Source organism: Salmo salar, chromosome ssa10, assembly GCF_905237065.1.
Source record: "Salmo salar chromosome ssa10, Ssal_v3.1, whole genome shotgun sequence".
Taxonomy (NCBI): Eukaryota; Metazoa; Chordata; class Actinopteri; order Salmoniformes; family Salmonidae; genus Salmo; species Salmo salar.
The window spans coordinates 14,616,743-14,638,764 of NC_059451.1; the positions used below are offsets into that span (position 1 = coordinate 14,616,743).

The 22,022-nt window shown below is 42.7% G+C and overlaps 1 protein-coding gene across 4 annotated transcripts in view; it reads left to right on the forward strand.

Moving 5' to 3' along the window:
- Positions 1-22,022, forward strand: part of LOC106613570 (rab GTPase-activating protein 1-like) — a 168,969-nt gene that overhangs the window by 111,075 nt on the left and 35,872 nt on the right. For all 4 annotated transcript variants that reach the window (XM_014215968.2, XM_014215971.2, XM_014215969.2 and 1 more), the window contains exons 14-18: positions 3,145-3,258; positions 10,704-10,778; positions 13,398-13,523; positions 18,842-18,985; positions 21,393-21,434. In XM_014215968.2, the coding sequence (XP_014071443.2) occupies positions 3,145-3,258; positions 10,704-10,778; positions 13,398-13,523; positions 18,842-18,985; positions 21,393-21,434 (501 nt within the window). The remainder of the gene's footprint in view (positions 1-3,144; positions 3,259-10,703; positions 10,779-13,397; positions 13,524-18,841; positions 18,986-21,392; positions 21,435-22,022) is intronic.

Consider the following 22,022-nt stretch of genomic DNA (forward strand, 5'->3'; position numbering starts at 1 on the left):
CATTTGACCTTTTGGCCTGCTGTGACTCCATTGGCTCTTAAAGGCGCAATATAGCCACTGCAAATCATGGCCCAGAGTCTTGTGAAATCCAACCCTGCTATGACTGGGTCTCTGAGAATTCTCTGAGAATTGTCTGAAATATCATTATTTTCCGGCTGGAAGAAGGAATTATTGAATTCATGTACTCATCTGAACACTTAGTGAGACACAAAAGGAAACTCAAGGGTACAGTGGGGGAAAAAAGTATTTGATCCCCTGCTGATTTTGTACGTTTGCCCACTGATAAAGAAAGGATCAGTCTACAATTTTAATGGTAGGTTTATTTTAACAGTGAGAGACAGAATAACAACAAAAATATCGAGAAACGCATGTCAGAAATGTTATAAATTGATTTGCATTTTAATGAGGGAAATAAGTATTTGACCCCCTCTCAATCAGAAAGATTTCTGGCTCCCAGGTGTCTTTTATACAGGTAACGAGCTGTAGTGCTCCTAACCGCAGCTTGTTACCTGTAAAAAAGACACCTGTCCACGGAAGTAATCAATCAATCAGATTCCAAACTCTCCACCATGGCCAAGACCAAAGAGCTCTCCAAGGATGTCAGGGACAAGATTGTAGACCTACACAAGGCTGGAATGGGCTACAAGACCATCGCCAAGCAGCTTGGTGAGAAGGTGACAACATTTGGTGCGATTATTCGCAAATGGAAGAAACACAAAAGAACTGTCAATATCCCTCAGCCTGGGGCTCCATGCAAGATCTCACCTCGTGGGGTTGCAATGAGAACCGTGAGGAATCATCCCAGAACTACATGGGAGGATCTTGTCAATGATCTCAAGACAGCTGGGACCATAGTCACCAAGAAAACATTTGGTAACACACTACGCCGTGAAGGACTGAAATCCTGCAGCGCCCGCAAGGTCCCCCTGCTCAAGAAAGCACATATACATGCCCGTCTGAAGTTTGCCAACGAACATCTGAATGATTCAGAGGACAAATGGGTGAAAGTGTTGTGGTCAGATGAGACCAAAATGGAGCTCTTTGGCATCAACTCAACTCGCCGTGTTTTGAGGAGGAGGAATGCTGCCTACCCCAAGAACACCATCTCCACCGTCAAACATGGAGGTGGAAACATTATGCTTTGAGGGTGTTTTTATGCTAAGGGGACAGGACAATTTCACCACATCAAAGGGACGATGGACGGGGCCATGTACCGTCAAATCTTGGGTGAGAACCTCCTTCCCTTAGCCAGGGCATTGAAAATGGGTCGTGGATGGGTATTCCAGCATGACAATGACCCAAAACACACGGCCAAGGCAACAAAGGAGTGGCTCAAGAAGAAGCACATTAAGGTCCTGGAGTGGCCTAGCCAGTCTCCAGACCTTAATCCCATAGAAAATCTGTGGAGGGAGCTGAAGGTTCGAGTTGCCAAACGTCAGCCTCGAAACCTTAATGACTTGGAGAAGATCTGCAAAGAGGAGTGGGACAAAATCCCTCCTGAGATGTGTGCAAACCTGGTGGCCAACTACAAGAAACGTCTGACCTCTGTGATTGCCAACAAGGGTTTGCCACCAAGTACTAAGTCATGTTTTGCAGAGGGGTCAAATACTTATTTCCCTCATTAAAATGCAAATAATTTTATAACATTTTTGACATGCGTTTTTCTGGATTGTTTTGTTGTTATTCTGTCTCACTGTTCAAATAAACCTACCATTAAAATGATAGACTGATCATTTCTTTGTCAGTGGGCAAACGTACAAAATCAGCAGGGGATCAAATACTTTTTTCCCCCACTGTATGTTAATATAAAATTGCTCTTTAATCAGATCATTTGGGGAAATTGTACCTCATCCTGGAAATGCTGGAGACCGGCTTTGATTGAAAAAGACCCCCACTTCTAACAAACAGCTAAAGAGAGAGGGAGATCAAGCACAAATAAATACGCTTTCTGTTGGAGATGGAGAACGAGGGAACAGACGAAACGCGCAGTCAGCAGTGCCTTCCTCCACTTCACTTTAACTCCATTACACACAATTGAGTGTCATTTACTTCAGTGCGTTTGTTGCAGGTTGGCATTTATTGAGATGACTCATGTACTGGAGGCAGCTCTGCAGAGTGGTCACTAGCTGGCACAGCCACGAAGTCATGAAATCTGATTTTAAACCGTAACCATACTGCTAAGCCTAATTTCTAACCCTAACCTTAAATGAAGACCAAATAGCTCAACCCCAAAAAATGAATTTGTACGATATTGACTTTGCAGCTGGCCCATAGCGGAAACTGCTCCGTTCTACCTCCGGGCAAGACTCATGACAATGAACGTCAATCTGCACATTTGTTTTGACTCGCGCGCCTCTCAAACCTGCAAAGGCTGGCCTGCCTGGCTGTCTGTCTTCTGTGGTACACAAGTGAGCTACAGAGAGGGCGAATGAGAACGACAGTGTATTTTCCTCGTTCTTTCTCACGCACTCTGTCACACGCACGTGTATAACCGCACAGTCTCTCTCTCTCACTCACACACACACACACACACACACACACACACAGCAGTCAGAGCCGTCAGGGTGCCGGGGCCTGTTTTATCTGCAGCTCACAGTGGGTAGTGTGAAAATGCCAGGCCGCCAGTCATCCTAGAGGAAGTGCTGCGCTGCAGATTAGAAGCCCAAGCTGCAGCAGCTGAGTGGAATGGGACACCACCGGGCGACGCTCACACAGCAAACGTTCTGAAAACCAGAAAATATAATTATCTCTCTCTTTCTCCTCCTTGGTCCGCTCTCTCTCTCTCTCTCTCTTGCTCGCTCCGTTGTTCCTCTGAGGATGTTTTCCTTGTGCGTACTGTAGATATTTGAATAACACACGTGATATGGTTGATTAGATAAATTGTGTCCAATAGTCAAAGTTCCTCTCTTTGACTATGATTCTGGTTGTCTCTACTGAATGACTGGAACAGCTCGTTAGTCTGTTGAAGATGATCTGCTTTGACCCCAAGGAAGTCGTGCCTTTCTTCGTACATGCGAATGTTTGGTGCACGTGCATCTGTAAAGTGGTTTGTGGGGTCACACAGAATTCTAGTTCTTATGTTGTAGGTGAATGTAGCCTAAAGCGTATAAAGGCATAAAACACTGTGTGTGTTGTGTGTTGCAGGACTCTGCCCAGGATGGAGTGATCACCAGAGACATCCACCGGACCTTCCCCGCTCACGACTACTTCAAAGACACTGATGGAGACGGGCAGGATTCCCTTTACAAGATCTGTAAGGTATGGATGGATGGCACTCTTTTATTTTTATATATTTGTATGTGGATCTTTTCTGTATTTTGTTGTTTTCTTAGGGTTTGGTAGGGAAGAGGAGACAGGAAAGGTAGACGAGAGTATGAGTCAGGCCAGTTGGTGGGATAGCTGATTCGATGTTTCTGTACCTCCAAAATAATCCAGGATCACTCGCCGGAGCAGCTAACAGCTTACCTTGTATGTTAAACTTAGATATGAATAAATAAGTACACAGAACCAGACCTGGGTTCAAATACTATTGAAAATCATTGCAAATACTTAATCTGTGCTTGATTGAGCATGACTTTCTTAATGGACCAATAGAAAAGTCCCCAAACTGCAAACCTCGTTCATCCAGCCCTCCAGGCAGGCTAGATCTTACTCTCAATGTATTTGAAAGATTTCAAATAGTATTTGAACCCAGGTCTGCGCAGAACTATAAAATTATAAACTGAAACGTACAAGCAAACACAAACCACACAATACTGTGCACACCAAGTTGCCATAGTAAAACATATTGGGACGCACAGATGCAGTAGCTGACTTTGTGACTTGCTTTTAGAGTTCGGAAACAAGCCACACAAAATCAAATGTATATTTTTACGAGTCCAGAATGAAGCTACGTGTGTCCCACATGTCGTTTTTCAGACAACACAGAAGCATGCTGCGGTGGAGCAAATGTTGACTGTCAGAAAGCCTCATCATCCTCTGTTACCATCTAGGCCAGTTGAGTGCCAGGCTCTCATTTGTATGCAAATACATGTAGATTGCCTCTTGATAAGGTTGGCTACATCCTGAAGAGACACACTTTTTGTCTCCCATTTTCTTCCTAAAGTGTTTTATTTTAGGTAAGTTCAATGTACCTGTGATGTCCTTGTGAAGGAATGGGGTCAGGGCGAGTATGGAAGGGGAAGAAGAAAAAAAACAGCTGCAGGCTGTTCTAGGAACAGCACCCCCCCTCCCCCCGTGTCACAAAATATGTAATTTATTACGATCTAAAAGGCTAAAACTGATCGTAGATCAGCACGTTTTTGTGAATACAGGCCCAGAAGTAGAGGAAACAACAGGGCGACAATGTAAACATTAGGTCAAATTCTCCAGCATTCTCCCCGTCACGTGATTGGTTGTACTCCAAACGGTCATCATCACACACAACAGCCAGTCACAGTTAATCTGTCCCTAAGCAAATAAAATGGGGCGGCAGGTAGCCTAGTAGTTAGAGCGTTGGACCAGTATCCGAAAGGTTGCCAGATCGAATCCCCGAGCTGACAAGGTAAAAATCTGTCGTTCTGCCCCTGAACAACTGTTCCTAGGCCGTCATTGTAAATAAGAATTTGTTCTTAACTGACTTGCCTAGTTAAATAAATAAAAAATGGGTCCGACTGACAAATAGGGATGTCGTCTATCACGGACCCTCATCCATCTAGCGCTGTACATCCTTCAAGCCACGGCAAAGCGAGCTGAATGGCCACACTCCATCAAACTTTTCTCAGTCCCAAGACAGCCTGGGGAGGTATAGCTCCGGGGGAGGCGGTTAAGCGTAGCAGTTAAGAGTGCTGGGCCAGTAACCGAAAGGTTGCTGGTTCGAATCCTCGAGCTTACAAGGTGAAAAATCTGTTGATGTGCCCTTGAACAAGGCTCTTAGCTCTAATTTCTCCTGTAAGTCGCTCTGGATAAGATGGTCTGCTAACGACTAAAATGTAATTGTAGTTACACTTTCATGTGAATTCTTTGCCAAACAGGAAACCAATTGAATAGGTGAAATGCCCATATTTCATTTTCATATTGAAAAGCAATGGAGGGCGATTCAAGCTACCCTTGTAAAGCTTGTTACAGCAAGCAAGATGCATGGAAATGTCGATTTCAATCCATTTTGGTAAGGTTAGCCATTAACACCAATAATTATGCTACTAGATGGCATGAACAGTCATGATGACAACTGACGGCAAGTGATATATCACTACGAGTGATATTCTATCTTTAGATAGGTATGCGTGCTTAACTTCAATTTTTTGTGCAAGGCTCCAATTGACATCAATGAATGCTTATCTCAATTCTGAATCGGGCCCTTTGATGGTACGAATCACAAGCCAGGTAGTTACGTAAGCAGCTTATGTATTCCGTTATGTCACACTTAGGACATGGTTATGTAGACCCCCTAGGACAGAGGGTTCGAGTGAAGTCAAATGTATGCACTAGTAGGGCAGAATGGTCAAATAGCAGTGCACTATTGTGTAGAATAGAGTGTTATGAGATGTAACCTAAGTACATATTATTGTCGTCTTTCCCTACCCGAACTAGATTTTGAGGAAGGTGTTATGCCAACTGCTTACCGACTGCTGTTCTTTTAAGAAGACTTGTGCAGGGAGCCATCTCTCTCTCTCTCTCTCTCTCTCTCTCTCTCTCTGCCCCCCCCCTCCCTCTGTTGTTAAATCTGCCCTTTGAAAACAGGGCTTTGCGTAGCTTTCCATCTCTTGATTGGCACAGCCAGATTAAAGTCGCTCAGGCAAAGACAGTCCCGAAAGGGTTTCAGCAAGAAACGGGAGGGCCGAGGCCGTCTCCTCAGGAAATATGCTTTCTACGCTGTTCATCTCCTAACTCAACATGTACCATCAGTGTGACGGCTGCTTATACTATATAGTCTAGGCCAGAGTTTTTTTTCAAACTGGGTACTGCAGGGGGTCTGATTTTGTATGTAAGAAAGAATGATTTTATATTATGTATTACTATTATTAATATCGCTAGCTGCAACATAATACCCATCTTGGATAACATTTTTATGTTTCTTTCTCTGTGTCCAGTAAGTTAGAGGTAGTTTCACGAGCCAATGCTAACTAGTGTTAGTGCAATGACTGAAAGTCTAAAGGAACAGTTGGCATGCTAGCTGTTCCTGTTCATCTGACTGGGGGGGTAAAAGATAAGACTTCATTGCCAAAATCTAACTATCCGGTTAATATGGCTGAAATTACAGTCAATGGAGATAATTATAGTTTTGTTCCCCTGTATGTAAAATTCTTAGGCATGCCGTCTAAATGTTAATTTTTGAGATGGAAGAACAGTTTCACTATCAACTTAAATGACCAAAACCAGATAGAAAGCATGCAGAAAATATATATTGAACTATATACAGTGCATTCGGAAAGTATGCAGACCCCTCGACTTTTTCCACATTTTGTTACGTTACAGCCTTACTCTAAAATGTATTAAATAAAACATGTTCCTCATCAATCTATACACAATACCCCATAATGACAAAGGGAAAACAGGTTTTTAGAAATGTTTGCAAATGTATTAAAAATAAAAACAAAAGTACCTTATTTACATAAGTATTCAGATCCGTTGCTATGAGACTCGAAATTGAGCTCAGGTGCATCCTGGTACCATTGATCTTTTTATTTTTTATTTTTTATTTAACCAGGTAGGCCAGTTGAGAACAAGTTCTCATTTACAACTGCGACCTGGCCAAGATAAAGCTAAGCAGTGCGACAAAAACAACACAGAGTTACACATGGGACAAACGTACAGTCAATAACACAATAGAAAAATCTGTATACAGTGTGTGCAAATGAAGTAAGGAGGTAAGGCAATAAATAGGCCAATAGTGGCGAAGTAATTACAATTTAGCAATTTACGCTGGAGTGATATCATCCTTGAGATGTTTTTACAACTTGATTGGAGTCCACCTGTGGTAAATTCAATTGATTGGACATGATTTGGAAAGGCAACACACCTGTCTATATAAGGTCATACAGTTGACAGTGCATGTCAGAGCAAAAACCAAGCCATGAGGCTGAAGGAATTGTCTGTAGAGTTCCAAGACAGGATTGTGTCAAGGCACAGATCTGGGGAAGCGTACCAAAAAATGTCTGCAGCATTGAAGGTCGCCAAGAACACAGTGCCCTCAATTATTCTCAAATGGAAGAAGTTTGGAACCACCAAGACTCTTTCTAGAGCTGGCTGCCCGGTCAAACTGAGCAATCGGGGCCTTGCTCAGGGAGGTGACCAAGAACGCGATGACCACTCTGACAAAGCTCCAGAGTTCCTCTGTGCAGATGGGAGAACCTTCCAGAAGGACAACCATCTCTGCAGCACTCCACCAATCAGGCCTTTATGGTGGAGTGGCCAGACGGAAGCTACTCCTCAGTAAAAGGCCCATGACAGCCCACTTGGAGTTTCCAAAAGGCACCTTAAGGACTCTCTGACCATGAGAAAAAAATATTCTCTGGTCTGATGAAACCAAGATTGAACATCTGGAGGAAACTTGGCACCATCCCTTTGGTGAAGCATGGTGGTGGCAGCATCATGCTGTGGTGATTTTTCAGCGGATGAGAGACTAATCAGGATCGAGGGAAAGATGAACAGAGCAAAGTACAGAGCGATCCTAGATGAAAGCCTGCTCCAGTGTCTTCCGGACCTCAGGCTGGGGTGACGGTTCACCTTCCAACAGGACTACGACACTAAGCACACAGTCAATACAACGCAGGAGTGGCTTCGGGACACGTTTCTGAATGTCCTTGAGTGGCCCAGCCAGAGCCCGGACTTGAACCCGTTCGAACATCTCTGGAGAGACCTGAAAATAGCTGTGCAGCGACGCTCCCCATCCAACCTGACAGAGCTTGAGAGGGTCTGCAGAGAAGAATGGGACTCCCCAAATATAGGTGTGACAAGCTTGTAGCATCATACCCAAGAAGGCTTGAGGCTGTAATCGCTGCCAAAGGTGCTAAAACAGAGTACTGAGTAAGTAAAGGGTCTGAATACTTGTAAATGTGATATTTCAGTTTTCTTTTTTATATACTTGGAAATATATATTTTTTTAAAAAACTGTTTTTGCTTTGTCATATTTATTTTATCCATTTTAGAATAAGGGTGTAACGTAACAAAATGTGGAAAAAGTCAACACTTCCCGAATGCACTGTATATATTTTTTTAAATAATACCATCTTTGAGAATTAACAATCAAATAAAAGCTGGACAGCCGGGGAGAATCACACAAAAAAACACAAAAAAGTCATTCAGAGCACGTTGATTGTATGTTTGAGCAGAGGAACACAACATAAACCATGGCAAAATGCATAGAATTGCAGGAAATTAGCTTTAAAACTGCTTAATAGTCTCTCAGCTCCATGCCAAACTGTGTTGAATTGCTGGAAATGAGTTTCAAAACGGCAACATTTTCTCTCAGCTCAATGGAAAAATGTATATTGCAGAAAAGTAGCTTTACAGCAGCAACATTTTCTCTACGCCGCCAAAATACAGTACCATTACCTTTCTAATAGACTACAGTGCCTTCAGAAACTATTCACACCCCTTGACTTGTTTCACATTTGTTGTGTTACAGCCTGAATTTCAAATGTTCAGGTGTAAAAATGTGCTTAAGTCATATAAGTTGCATGAACTCACTGTGTGCAATAATAGTGTTTAACATGATTTTTGAATGACTACCTCATCTCTGCACCACACTCATACAGTTATCTGTAAGTTCCCTCAGTCGAGCAGTGAATTTCAAACACAGATTCAACCACAAAGACCAGGGATGTTTTCCATTGCCTCACAAAGAAGGGCACCAATTGGTAGATGGGTAAAAAAATTAAAAGATGTTGAATATCCCTTTGAGCATGGTGAAGTTATTAATTACACTTTGGATGGTGTATCAATACACCCAGTCACTACAAAGATACAGGCATCCTTAATAACTCAGTTGCCGGAGTGGAAGGAAACCGCTCAGGGATTTCACCGAGGCCGATGGTTTCTTTAAAACAGTTATTTTAATTTCTGTGATAGGCGATAACTGAGGATCAACAACATTGTAGTTACTCCACAATACTAACCTAATTGACAGAGTGAAAAGAAAGCCTGTACAAAATAAAAGTATTCTAAAACATGCATCCTGTGTCAAATTAAATACAAAGACTTATGTTTGGGGCAAATCCAATACATCACTGAGTACCACTCTTTATATTTTCAAGCATGCTGGTGGCTGCATCATGTTATGAGTATGCTTGTCATCAGCAAGGACTAGGGAGTTTAAGAATAAAAACAAACGGAATAGAGCTAAGCACAGTTAAAGTCCTAGAGGAAAACTTGGTTCAGTCTGCTTTACAGCAGACACTGGGAGACACTTTCACCTTTCAGCAGGACAATAACCTAAAACACATGGCCAAATATACACTGGAGTTGCTTAACAAGACTACATTGAATTTCCTGAGTGGCCTAGTTACAGTTTTGACTTAAATTGGCTTGAAAATCAATGGCAAGACTTGAAAATGGCTGTCTAGCAATGATCAACAACCAACTTGACAAAGCTTGAATATCTTTTTAAAGAATAATGTTTCTTGAAATTGTACAATCCAGTTGTGCAAGGCTCTTAGAGACTTACCCAGTAAGACTCACAGCTGTTATTGCAAAATGTATTAACTCATGGGGTGGAATACTTATGAAATCCAGGTATATTAGTGTTTATTTTTCATATTTTGTTTCCAAATTTTAGAAATTTTCGTACACTTTGACATTAGAGTATTTTGTGTAGATCGTTGGCAAAAAATTACAATTAAATACGTTTTAATCCGACGTTGTAACACAACAAAATGTGGGAAAAGTCAAGGGGTGTGAATACTTTTTGAAAGCACAGTATGTTACTTTACACTTCCTCTTCCAATGAACTGTGGGGAGGTCAAAATAATGGCAATGTCTACCAAATCTATTCATTTGAAAATTTTGATTTATTTCTATCAGTGTAGTTGAATGGGAGGATGCAGGTTAAAGAAGGATGTTTAATCATTGAGACAACTGAGACATGGATTGTGTATGTGTGCCATTCAGAGGGTGAATGGGCAAGACAAAAGAGTTAAGTGCCTTTGAACAGGGTATGGTAGTAGGTGCCAGGCGCACCGGTTTGTGTCAAGAACTGCAACGCTGCTGGGTTTTTCACATTTCCCGTGTGTATGAAAAATGGTCCACCACCCAAAGGACAGCCAGCCAACTTGACACAAGAATTGGAGTCAACATGGGCCAGCATCCCTGTGGAATGCTTTCGACACCTTGTAGAGTCCATGCCCCGACAAATTGAGGCTGTTCTGAGGGCAGAAGGAGGGGGGTGCAACTCAACATTATTAAGGCGTTCGTAATGTTTTGTATACTCAGTTTTTGTCTTAAACTGTGAAACTGCAGAGGTTACGCAAGTTGAAAACACGAACAACAAACAGAACACCTTAACATGTCAAAATGACTTTCTCTCTGAAACACTGAAATGTCTGTTGAATGTCAGAGATTTTGGGAATTTAAAGTAAACATTTAGTGTCACATTTTTACAAATAACTTGTTCAGTAAGTTGCATGCTACACACACACGCACGCACACACACACTGTTTCTTGTTCATTGTTTGATATGAAGTACCTATTGCCTAACGTTGTCCCCTCTCCGCTCTGTGTTCCAGGCCTATTCAGTCTACGATGAGGAGATTGGCTACTGTCAGGGACAGTCCTTCCTGGCTGCTGTACTACTACTGCATGTATGTGGGGATCAAATGTCAATACAACGACTATGGAACCACAGAGACGAGTTGAGACTGAAGTCTACCCAAACAAACCAAACAGTTCCAACAAAAATCTACACAGACAATTCCAAAAAAGTGTTAAATTGGCTCTGTGAAAATATTGCACTTATCCTGAGTGCACTTATTTAACAGCCTGTATTAGGACTGATAGTGAGAACAATGGACAGGGAATGAAGGAAAGTTTTGGTTGAGCAGAGGGAGGAGTGAATAAGTAAACAACAGGCCAGTAAATCTGACAGGAGGATGACTGGAAAAAAGAGAGGGGTGAAGGAGAGACGACGTGAGAGAGGGAGGGGGAGAGAGAAAGAGATGGATTGAGAAATGTGGAGAGGGACAAGTGCAGAGAGGATGAGTAATAAAGAAGAAATGGAGGGAGAGGGGGGGAGATCCCCTTTGGGAGGCAGGGGAAGTGTCAGGAATATTAATGGCTGCGCCTGTCTCAGCCCAGGACACACACACTGTCACCCAGATTAAATACCCACTGCTCTGTGTGGGTGGGTGTATTTCTCTCACGCACATTCTCTCTTTTGCTTTCGCTCTCTCACACATTAAAGAGGGGGGTGGACATAATCACACCCTGTGTATTTCACACTGACACTCCCACCTTCTGGCTTTTTTTCAAACCCTCCAGATTCTCACCTTGCTTCTCTTACTCACACACCTCATCCTCCTTTCTGTTTAAGTCCCTCTCTCACTCTCCTCTTTTGCTCCAACCGTCTCCCAACTCTTCCCAAGTGGGACAAAGAATGTTTGGAGGAAACGTCCCTCTTAATCCACAGACAGACAACACTTTCAAGTGACAATAAATTGCACCAAGAATTTATCCTACTTATGTTTGTGGCAGTGCATTGTTCATTGAGAAAAGCCTTAGAGATTAAATGTTGACATTACATATATCTTAACTACAGTACCAGTCAAAAGTTTGGACACACCTACTCATTCCAGGGTTTTTATTTATTTTTACTATTTTCTACATTGTAGTAACCTAAAAAGTGTTAAACAAATCAAAATATATTTAAAATGTGAGATTCTTCAAAGTAGCCACCCTTTGCCTTGATGACAGCTTTGCACACTCTTGGCATTCTCTCAACCAGCTTCATGAGGTAGTCACCTGGAATGCATTTAAATTAACAGGTGTGCCTTTTTAAAGTTAATTTGTGGAATTTTGTTCCTTAATGCGTTTGAGCAAATAAGTTGTGTTGTGACATGGTAGGGGTGGTATACAGAAGATAGCCCTATTTGGTAAAAGACCAAGTCCATATTATGGCAAGAACAGCTCAAATAAGCAAAGCGAAACAACAGTCTATCATTACTTTAAGACATGAAGGTCAGTCAATCAGGAACATTTCAAGAACTTTGACATTTCTTCAAGTGCAGTCGCAAAAACCATCAACTGCTATGATGAAAACTGGCTCTCATGAGGACCGCCACAGTAAAGGAAGACCCAGATTTACCTCTGTTGCAGAGGATAAGTTCATTAGAGTTACCAGCCTCAGAAATTGCACCCCAAATAAATGCTTCACAGAGTTCAAGTAACAGACACACTGAACATCAACTGTTCAGAGGAGACTGCGTGAATCAGGCCTTCATGATCGAATTGCTGCAAAGAAACCACTACTAAAAGAACATCAATAATAAGAAGAGACTTGCTTGGGCCAAGAAACACGAGCAATGGACATTAGACCGGTGGAAATCTGTCCTTTGTTCTGATGAGTCCAAATTTGCGATTTGGGGTTCCAACCGCCGTGCCTTTGTGAGACGCAGAGTAGGTGAACGGATGATCTCTGCATGTGTGGTTCCCATCGTGAAGCATGGAGGAGGTGGTGTGATGGTGGGGGGGTACTTTGCTGGTGACACTGTCAGTTATTTATGTATAGTTCAAGGCACACTTAACCAGCATGCCTACCACAGCATTCTGCAATGATACGCCATCTCATCTGGTTTGCGCTTTGTGGTTTGCGCTCATTTGTTTTTCAACGGGACAATGACCCGAAACACACCGCCAGGCTGTGATGGAGTACTGTATCAGATGACCTGCCTTCCACAATCACCCGACCTCAACCCAATTGAGATGGTTTGGGATGAGTTGGACCGCAGAGTGAAGGAAAAGTAGCCAACAAGTACTCAGCATATGTGGGAACTCCTTCAAGACTGTTGGGAAAGAATTCCAGGTGAAGCTGGTTGAGAGAATGCCAAGAGTGTGCAAAGCTGTCAAGGAAAAGGGTGGCTACTTTGAAGAATATAAAATATAACATATTTTGATTTGTTTAACACTTTTTTTGGTTACTACATGATTCCATGTGTTATTTCATAGTGTTGATGTCTTCACTATTATTCTACAAAGTTGAAAATAGTCAAAAATTAAGAAATGCCCTTGAATGAGTAGGTGTGTCCAAAGTTTTGACTCGTACCGTATATCCCCTCTTATTGTTCTACGTTGACATTTCTAAAATCAAATAAGTCAAGGAATAGAAGGAAACAACTTGACCCCCCTTTTCTCACACATCTTCTGTCATCCCTCTGTTCGTATTCTAGCTAACCCTCCTCTGGTTTTGTTTCGTCCTGTGGCTGTAGATGCCTGAGGAGCAGGCGTTCTGTGTGCTGGTGAAGATCATGTATGAGTACGGCCTGAGGGAGCTCTACAAGAAGAACTTTGAGGACCTGCACTGCAAGTTCTACCAGCTAGAACGACTGCTTCAGGTTAGCATTCTTATCTTAGTGTATGTGTGTAATGTAAAGTACTTAAGTAAAAAATACTTTAAAGTACTACTTAAGTAGTTTCATGGGGTATCTGTACTTTAAAAAAAAAAATGGGACTACTTTTGCTTCCCTACATTCCTAAAGAAAATAAAGTACTTTTTACTCCATACATTTTCCCTGACACCCATGTCAGAGAGTAGGAGTGTTCCCCTGGCTATCTGTAAATACATTTAAAACCGTCCGGTTTGCTTATTATAAGGAATTTGACATTATTTTTACTTTTACTACTTAAATATATTTTAGAAATTACATTTACTTTTGATACTTCAGTATATTTAAAACCAAATACTTTTACTAAAGTACTATTTTGCCAGGTGACTTTCACTTTTATTTGAGTAAGGTCCATGCACCTTATTAGGAACACTGACTGACTATTCTTGTAAGGGCGTTGAATTGGAGTTTAATTTTGTACGGAAATCCATTTTAGCCTCCTAAGTAGGCTTTTTTCAGCACCAAGCGGCACTGGGTTAGTATTGACAAGCACCCAAGGCTAAGGAGTATGAGCATTGATCGCTAAGGGTTGGCATACAGATGGAAGAAAGCCAGTGTTCACAGTTGGATGCAGACACTCTTTGCTATCTAGTGCAGGGGTAGGTAACCCCGTTCCTGGAGTGGCGCAGGTACTGCAGGATATTGGTCCAACTAGGCAGCACACCTGACTAACTAAGCTAATTGATCAGTTCAGCGATTTGCCTAAATTCAACATACCTGGTCTTCCAGGTCGGTTAAATCAAAACGTCCAGGGTTGCCTACCCCTGATATAGGGAATAGTGTGTCATTTGGGACGTACTCACGGTTTCCTCCAACCTGCTCTTCTTACATTTCCTCATTACATTTCCACCCAAGATTTTCACACTGGGCTGGGTTCTGAAGTGTTATTGGCTTTGTGTTTGAGTTGATGGAGTGTTTGGTACACGAATGTGCACAATTGCACATACACATACACATGCACATGCACACACACACACAGAAGCTGACAAACACACACTTGGAATGATTAGCATGCTAAATGTTTCTGATCAGTGATAGATAAGTAAACAAATAGAGTTGCACCGCCACTTATTTGCCCAACCAGAGATCAATTAACCAAATTTACAGACAGCGATTCAGTGAAACAAAATCACATTGATTGATTATCTGACAAGTCACAGTCTTTTGGTCGGGGAGCAGGCCTAGACTACTATGCTAGTGAAGGGTAAAATAATCGACTACTATGCTACATAACATCCAGGTCATTCTTTATGGATCCATCCAGGTCATTCTTTATGGATCCATCCAGGTCATTCTTTATGGATCCATCCAGGTCATTCTTTATGGATCCATCCAGGTCATTCTTTATGGATCCATCCAGGTCATTCTTTATGGATCCATCCAGGTCATTCTTTATGGATACATCCAGGTCATTCTTTATGGATCCATCCAGGTCATTCTTTATGGATACATCCAGGTCGTTCTTTATGGATACATCCAGGTCATTCTGTATGGATACATCCAGGTCATTCTGTATGGATACATTCAGGTCATTCTTTATGGATACATTCAGGTCATTCTTTATGGATACATCCAGGTCATTCTTTATGGATCCATCCAGGTCATTCTTTATGGATCCATCCAGGTCATTCTTTATGGATCCATCCAGGTCATTCTTTATGGATCCATCCAGGTCATTCTTTATGGATCCATCCAGGTCATTCTTTATGGATACATCCAGGTCATTCTTTATGGATCCATCCAGGTCATTCTTTATGGATCCATCCAGGTCATTCTTTATGGATACATCCAGGTCATTCTTTATGGATCCATCCAGGTCATTCTTTATGGATACATCCAGGTCATTCTTTCTTTCTTTTTCTTTTATTTCACCATTATTTAACCAGGTAGGCTAGTTGAGAACAAGTTCTCATTTGCAACTGCGACCTGGCCAAGATAAAGAATAGCAATTCGACACATACAACAACAGAGTTACACATGGAATAAACAAAACATACAGTCAATAATACAGTAGAACAAAAGAAAACAAAAAGTATATACCGTAATTTCCGGACTATTGAGCGCACCTGAATATAAGCCGCACCCACTGAATAAAAAAAATATATATATATTTTGAACATAAATAAGCCACACATGTCTATAAGCCGCAGGTGCCTACCGGTACATTGAAACAAATTAACTTTACACAGGCTTTAACGAAACACGGCTTGTAACAAAAATAAATAGGCTTTAACGAAACACGGCTTGTAACAAAAATAAATAGGCTTTAACGAAACACGGCTTGTAACAAAAAATACAAAATTAGCAGTAAATAGTAGCCTACCAAGAAAGTCATTGGTCACTATCTTCCTCCTCCTGTGCACTGAAACCACTGAAGTAATCTCCTTTCAAAAGAAATTGAAAGCGGGAAAAATCCATATATTAGCCGCGTCATTGTTTAAGCCGCGAGGTTCAAAGCGTGGGAAAAAAGTTGCGGCTTATAGTCCAGAAATTACGGTATACAGTGAGTGCAAATGAGGTAAGATAAGGGAGTTAAGGCAATAAATAGGCCATGGTGGCGAAGTAATTACAATATAGCAATTAAACACTGGAATGGTAGATGTGCAGAAGATGAATGTGCAAGTAGAGATACTGGCGTGCAAAGGAGCAAGATGAATAAATAAATACAGTATGGGGATGAGGTAGGTAGATAGATGGGCTATTTACAGATGGGCTAAGTACAGGTGCGGTGATCTGTGAGCTGCTCAGACAGCGGGTGCTTAAAGCTAGTGAGGGAGATATGAGTCTCCAGCTTCAGAGATTTTTGCAGTTTGTTCCAGTCATTGGCAGCAGAGAACTTGAAGGAAAGACGACCAAAGGAGGAATTGGCTTTGGGGGTAACCAGTGAGATATACCTGCTGGAGCACGTGCTACGAGTGGGTGCTGCTATGGTGACCAGTGAGCTGAGATAAGGTGGGGCTTTACCTAGCAGAGACTTGTAGATAACCTGTAGTCAGTGGGTTTGGCGACGAGTATGAAGCGAGGGCCAACCAACGAGAGCGTACAGGTCGCAATGGTGGGTAGTGTATGGGGCTTTGGTGACAAAACGGATGGCACTGTGATAGACTGCATCCAGTTTGTTGAGTAGAGTGTTGGAGGCTATTTTATAGATGGTGAGGAAGGCACTTTTAAAGAATAGCCAGGCATCATCTACTGACGGGATGAGGTCAATGTCATTCCAGGATACCCCGGCCAGGTCGATTAGAAAGGCCTGCTCGCAGAAATGTTTTAGAGAGTGTTTGACAGTGATGGGGGTGGTCATTTGGTCGCAGACCCATTACGGATGCAGGCAATGAGGCAGTGATCGCTGAGATCTTGATTGAAAACAGCAGAGGTGTATTTGGAGGGCGAGTAAGTTAGGATGACATCTATGAGGGTGCCCGTGTTTACGGATTTGGAGTTGTACCTGGTAGGTTCATTGATAATTTGCGTGAGATTGAGGGCATCAAGCTTAGATTGTATGGATCCCTCCCGGTCCATCTTTATGGATCCATCCAGGTCCATCTTTATGGATCCGTCCAGGTCCATCTTTATGGATCCGTCCAGGTCCATCTTTATGGATCCGTCCAGGTCCATCTTTATGGATCCGTCCAGGTCATTCTTTATGGATACATCCAGGTCATTCTTTATGGATACATCCAGGTCATTCTTTATGGATACATCCAGGTCATTCTTTATGGATACATCCAGGTCATTCTTTATGGATCCATCCAGGTCATTCTTTATGGATCCATCCAGTTGTGGTTAAGAAAATGTGCATGCATAGTGATGGACCGTGGTCTTTGCGACGTGATGGGAGAAGTGACATGCATCGCAAAGTTTAGAACTGCCACGAGGATGGTAACAGCCTAGTAACTGGCGCTGCCTAGAAACCATCATAATGAAGCATCAAATCTTAAGAACGGGCATTGCTTACGCCGGACATAGCTACAACTGGTCTTATTATTTTGTTGGTGAAACAGGTTTAAAATCTGATCCCAAAGTCGGACGTAGCTACGCTCGGCATGGCATTTAAGACCAACTTTATCTCTCTCGCTCTCTCTCTTCTCTCATTGATTGATTGACTGACATATAGTACTTTTTCCTCTCTATGTGATATACTCTTACTTATACCCCCCTTTTTCCCTCAGAACAGCCTCAATTTGTCGGGGCATTTACTCTACAAGGTGTCGAACGCTTTCCACAGGGATGCTGACCACAATGCTTCCAACAGTTTTTTGTGTCAAATTGGCTGGATGTCCTTTGGGTGGTGGACCATTCTAGATACACACGGGAAACTGTTGAGTGTGAAAAACCCAGCAGCGTTGCAGTTCTTGACACAAATCGATGTGCCTGGCACCTACTATCATACCCCGTTCAAAAGCGCTTACCGTAAATTCCGGACTATAAGCCGCAACTTTTTTCCCACGCTTTGAACTTCGCGGCTTAAACAATGACGTGGCTAATATATGGACTTTTCCCACTTTCAAATTTGTGGGTCCTGACAGCGTGGAGCATTGCCAAAAAATCCACTATCATCAACGGGTTTCGAAACGCTGGACTGCTGCGTGTTGAAGAGGGCTCAGCGGGGGATTTGCCTCCGGATGAAATTGACGAGAGCGACAATGAAAACGATCCAATATCGGATGAAGCAATTCTGAGGCTATTCAACTCAGACACCGAAGGAGATGGTTTCAGTGCACAGGAGGAGGAAGATAGCGACCAATGACTTTCTTGGTAGGCTACTGTTTACTGATAATTTTGTATTTTTTGTTACAAGCCGTGTTTCGTTAAAGCCTATTTATTTTTGTTACAAGCCGTGTTTCGTTAAAGCCTATTTATTTTTGTTACAAGCCGAGTTTTGTTAAAGCCTTTGTAAAGTTAATTTGTTTCAATGTACCGGTAGGCACCTGCAGCTTATAGACATGTGCGGCTTATTTATGTTCAAAATAATATATATTTTTTAATTCAGTGGGTGCGGCTTATATTCAGGTGCGCTTAATAGTCCGGAAATGACGGTAAATATTTTCTTGCCCATTCACCCTCTGAATGGCACACATACACAATCCATGTCTCAATTGTCTCAAGGCTTTAAAAAATCCTTGAACTAAATCCACTGATTCGAAGTGGATTTAGCAAGTGACAACAATAAGGGATCATAGCATTCACCTGGTCAGTCTGTCATGCTCTTAATGTTTTGTATACTCGGTACTGTGAAATGAACTCTCTCCTTGTCCTCCTATCTCTAGGAGCAGCTCCCAGACCTGTGGTCCCACTTCCAGGAGCTGAACCTGGAGGCCCACATGTATGCATCTCAGTGGTTCCTCACACTCTTCACTGCCAAGTTCCCCCTCTGCATGGTCTTCCACATCACCGACCTGCTACTGTGTGAGGTAAGAAGTTTGACAACGTTGACCCAACACTGAATATCATTTGAGCACTACTCTTAACCCCAACACTTACCCAATACTGGTCCTACTCCTAGTCCTAACTTCAACACGGGCTCTTACCTTAAGCCCTACTGTTAACCCCAACACTGGGCCTCACCCTAACCCTACTCCTAACCCAAGCTGCTGTTGGTAAGCACTGAACTTACCCTTATTCTCCCCCTTCCATCGACCACCCTGGGCTTTGAACAACTCTACACAACTCTTCACTATTCACACGCCTTTTTGTACCTCCTTAAATCCAATGTCTCCTTTGGAGCAATAATGACCATGAGAAGTGAGAACCCCATTCTAGCACGATAAACCCATCAAAATCCCCAGAGGCCCTTCAAGATAGTAGTATACTCTCTGCCTGCTTCTCTTCTCAGCCCTCCTGTAGGCCTGGTATCACAGTAGAGAAGGGACGCTGTGCCTTTCTCTCTTTCTCTGTGATTGTCTTACTTCTTCTCCTCCTCCCTTTTTCATCACCCTCTCTCTCTGTGATTCTCTCTTTTTCCTGTTCTCCTCCTCTCTCCTTTCATCCTTCTCTCCCACCCTCTCTCGGCCCCCGGGCAGAACAATTAATAGTTTCCTTGGCGTTTCTCAGCCATTGAGCCGTGTGATGAGTATCTGCTTCTCTCTCCTCTCTGCCTCCCTCTAATATTCCTCTCTTTCTCTCCATCTCCATACCTCTGTCTCTCTTTATTTCTATATGTTTTCCTCTAAAGTGGTGTCCCTTTCTTATTGTTTTTGGCTTTACCCATGCCTCGATCTGATTTCTTTGTTGTCATTCACTTTTCACTCCTCTTTCTCTCGCTCTCTCTCTCTCCTCCATTGATTGTGTGCTCCTGTGTTGTCTTCCCTTTCATTTCTCCACACCTCTCGCTCTCTATGTATCCGTGCCTGTGTGTGGTGCGAGTTGTTTGTTTGTGTGCCTCAAGGTGTGTCTGTGTTGTTTGAGGTGTGTGTGCAAGTGCGCCTGACTGTGTGTGTTTCTTCTCTACATTAAAACCTCTCACACTTGCTGACTCAGTTTGACTCCAGCTCAGTTTGGCACGCTGCATGTGAGAATGTGTTCTCACACACACACACTCATTCACTCACTCACTCCACACACACAATCACCCACTCACTCACACAATCACCCACTCACTCACATACTCACTCCACACACACACTCACTCAGTCCACACACCACACTCCCTCCCTCTTTCTCTCTCTATATCTCTCTATCGCTCTCTGACTCCCTGACACCCCAGCGCCACCTAGAGCCTTTTGAGAAGGAAAGTGAGAGATGGAAGGGGAGGGGAAGAGAGGGAGAAAGAGGCCCTTTCCTCAGTTATTTATAGAGCAGGGGAGATATTTTTAGCCCAGTGTTGCCATGTGAACGGGGTGTCGGAGCGATGGAGACAGGTGTTCCCATGCGGAGCTGACTTCAGCATCCACGCTCTCTCATCCTCTCTCACCCTCTCTCTATCTCTCTCTCTCTCTCTCTCTCTCTCTCGCTTGCTCTGCCTCACTCCTCTTTTTCGCTAGCTCTCTCCCTCTTTCTCACTCTGTCACACTCTTGCTTTCTCCTTCTGTCTTTCTCTATCTGTTAGTCTGTGACTCTTGTCCCTTACTCCTTCTTACAATTTCTCTCTCTCCCCCCTCTCGCTCTGTCTCTCTGTCTCTGTGTGTGTCATTCATTAATTCGTCCATCTGCCTGTCACTCTGTGGCCATGATGCAGCCCCACCTGTCTGAGAGAGGGACTGTCTTGTTTCACTTCAAGACAATTATGTCCCTCTGTACTGGCGGTCGGGGGTGCCTTTGCATTCTCAGCGGTGGGCGTTTCCATGAACATAAGTGTAATGTTACCATAACGTTTCCTCTTTATCGCCAGAGGGCAGTCTATATAATATCACGAATGAATGTACAACGCCAGATAGATGGGTTGATAGCAACACATGCATTCCACTGGCGCAAGTATCATTACGTCATTGTGTTTCAGTGTGATTTTTTTCCCGTAGCTCTTAACACGAAAGCTGCGCGGCAGTTTCATAAGTCGTTATTAGGAGTCTTTCATGTTGAAGATCATTCAAACCTTTCTTTAAGTCTATAACAAAGGAAACCTTAACATTTACCACGTGTTTTATTGGCATGACGTTTTAAAGGGTAAAGCCGTTGATATGAAGACGGTTGATGAGATGACCCTTGATCCATGCCTTTTCTAACACCGGTGTGTGCCAGATGTGTTTAGGTGATGGCCCGAGCTCTTTCTCTCTGTGTGTGTGTGTGTGTGTGTGTGTGTGTGTGTGTGTGTGTGTGTGTGTGGGAGAATATGTCCTGTGACAATCAACAATATAATCATCATCATCTTCTTCTCTTCCCCAGGGCCTGAACATCATCTTCAACGTGGCGCTGGCTCTTCTCAAGGTGTGATTGACTTCCTTTACTTTGGTTCATTTACTGGGGTTCCAGTCAATTCCTTCGATTTTTAAAATGACAGACAAATCCTGTAATGGTATTGTACGAAGCACGCACAACTCAGAGACCTAGACCTGGGCCTGTATTCACAAAGAGTCTCTGGAGTCGGGCTTTTGAGTCAGGGCTCAAAACTGCCACCAAAACACTGGCATTTGCGACCAATGTTCCCAGTAATTTTTGGGGGGGCACTGAGCAAAGTTTAGGTCTTGTGAGCGGAAATTTGAACGTTGTGAGAATTTGTACATTATGAAGGACTTGACATTTAATGATTTTTTTACTTGGCCTGTAACACCATGGGTCAAATAGGGGACTGTAAATTGCATTGTATTCTGTTGAATGATGCAAGAAACCACTTTACAAAATAAAATAATTACCATACAGAGAAGTAGACAGTGTTAGCTACCCCTCTGCCTATTGGCTTATTTGCATATTCAAGCCTGTTTCAATATTCAACACTGCCCCTTTAATTAAGACATAAGCTCTTTACCTGACTGGATTTTAAAAGACAGCTTGAAATGTAGCCTACACGTTTTGTGC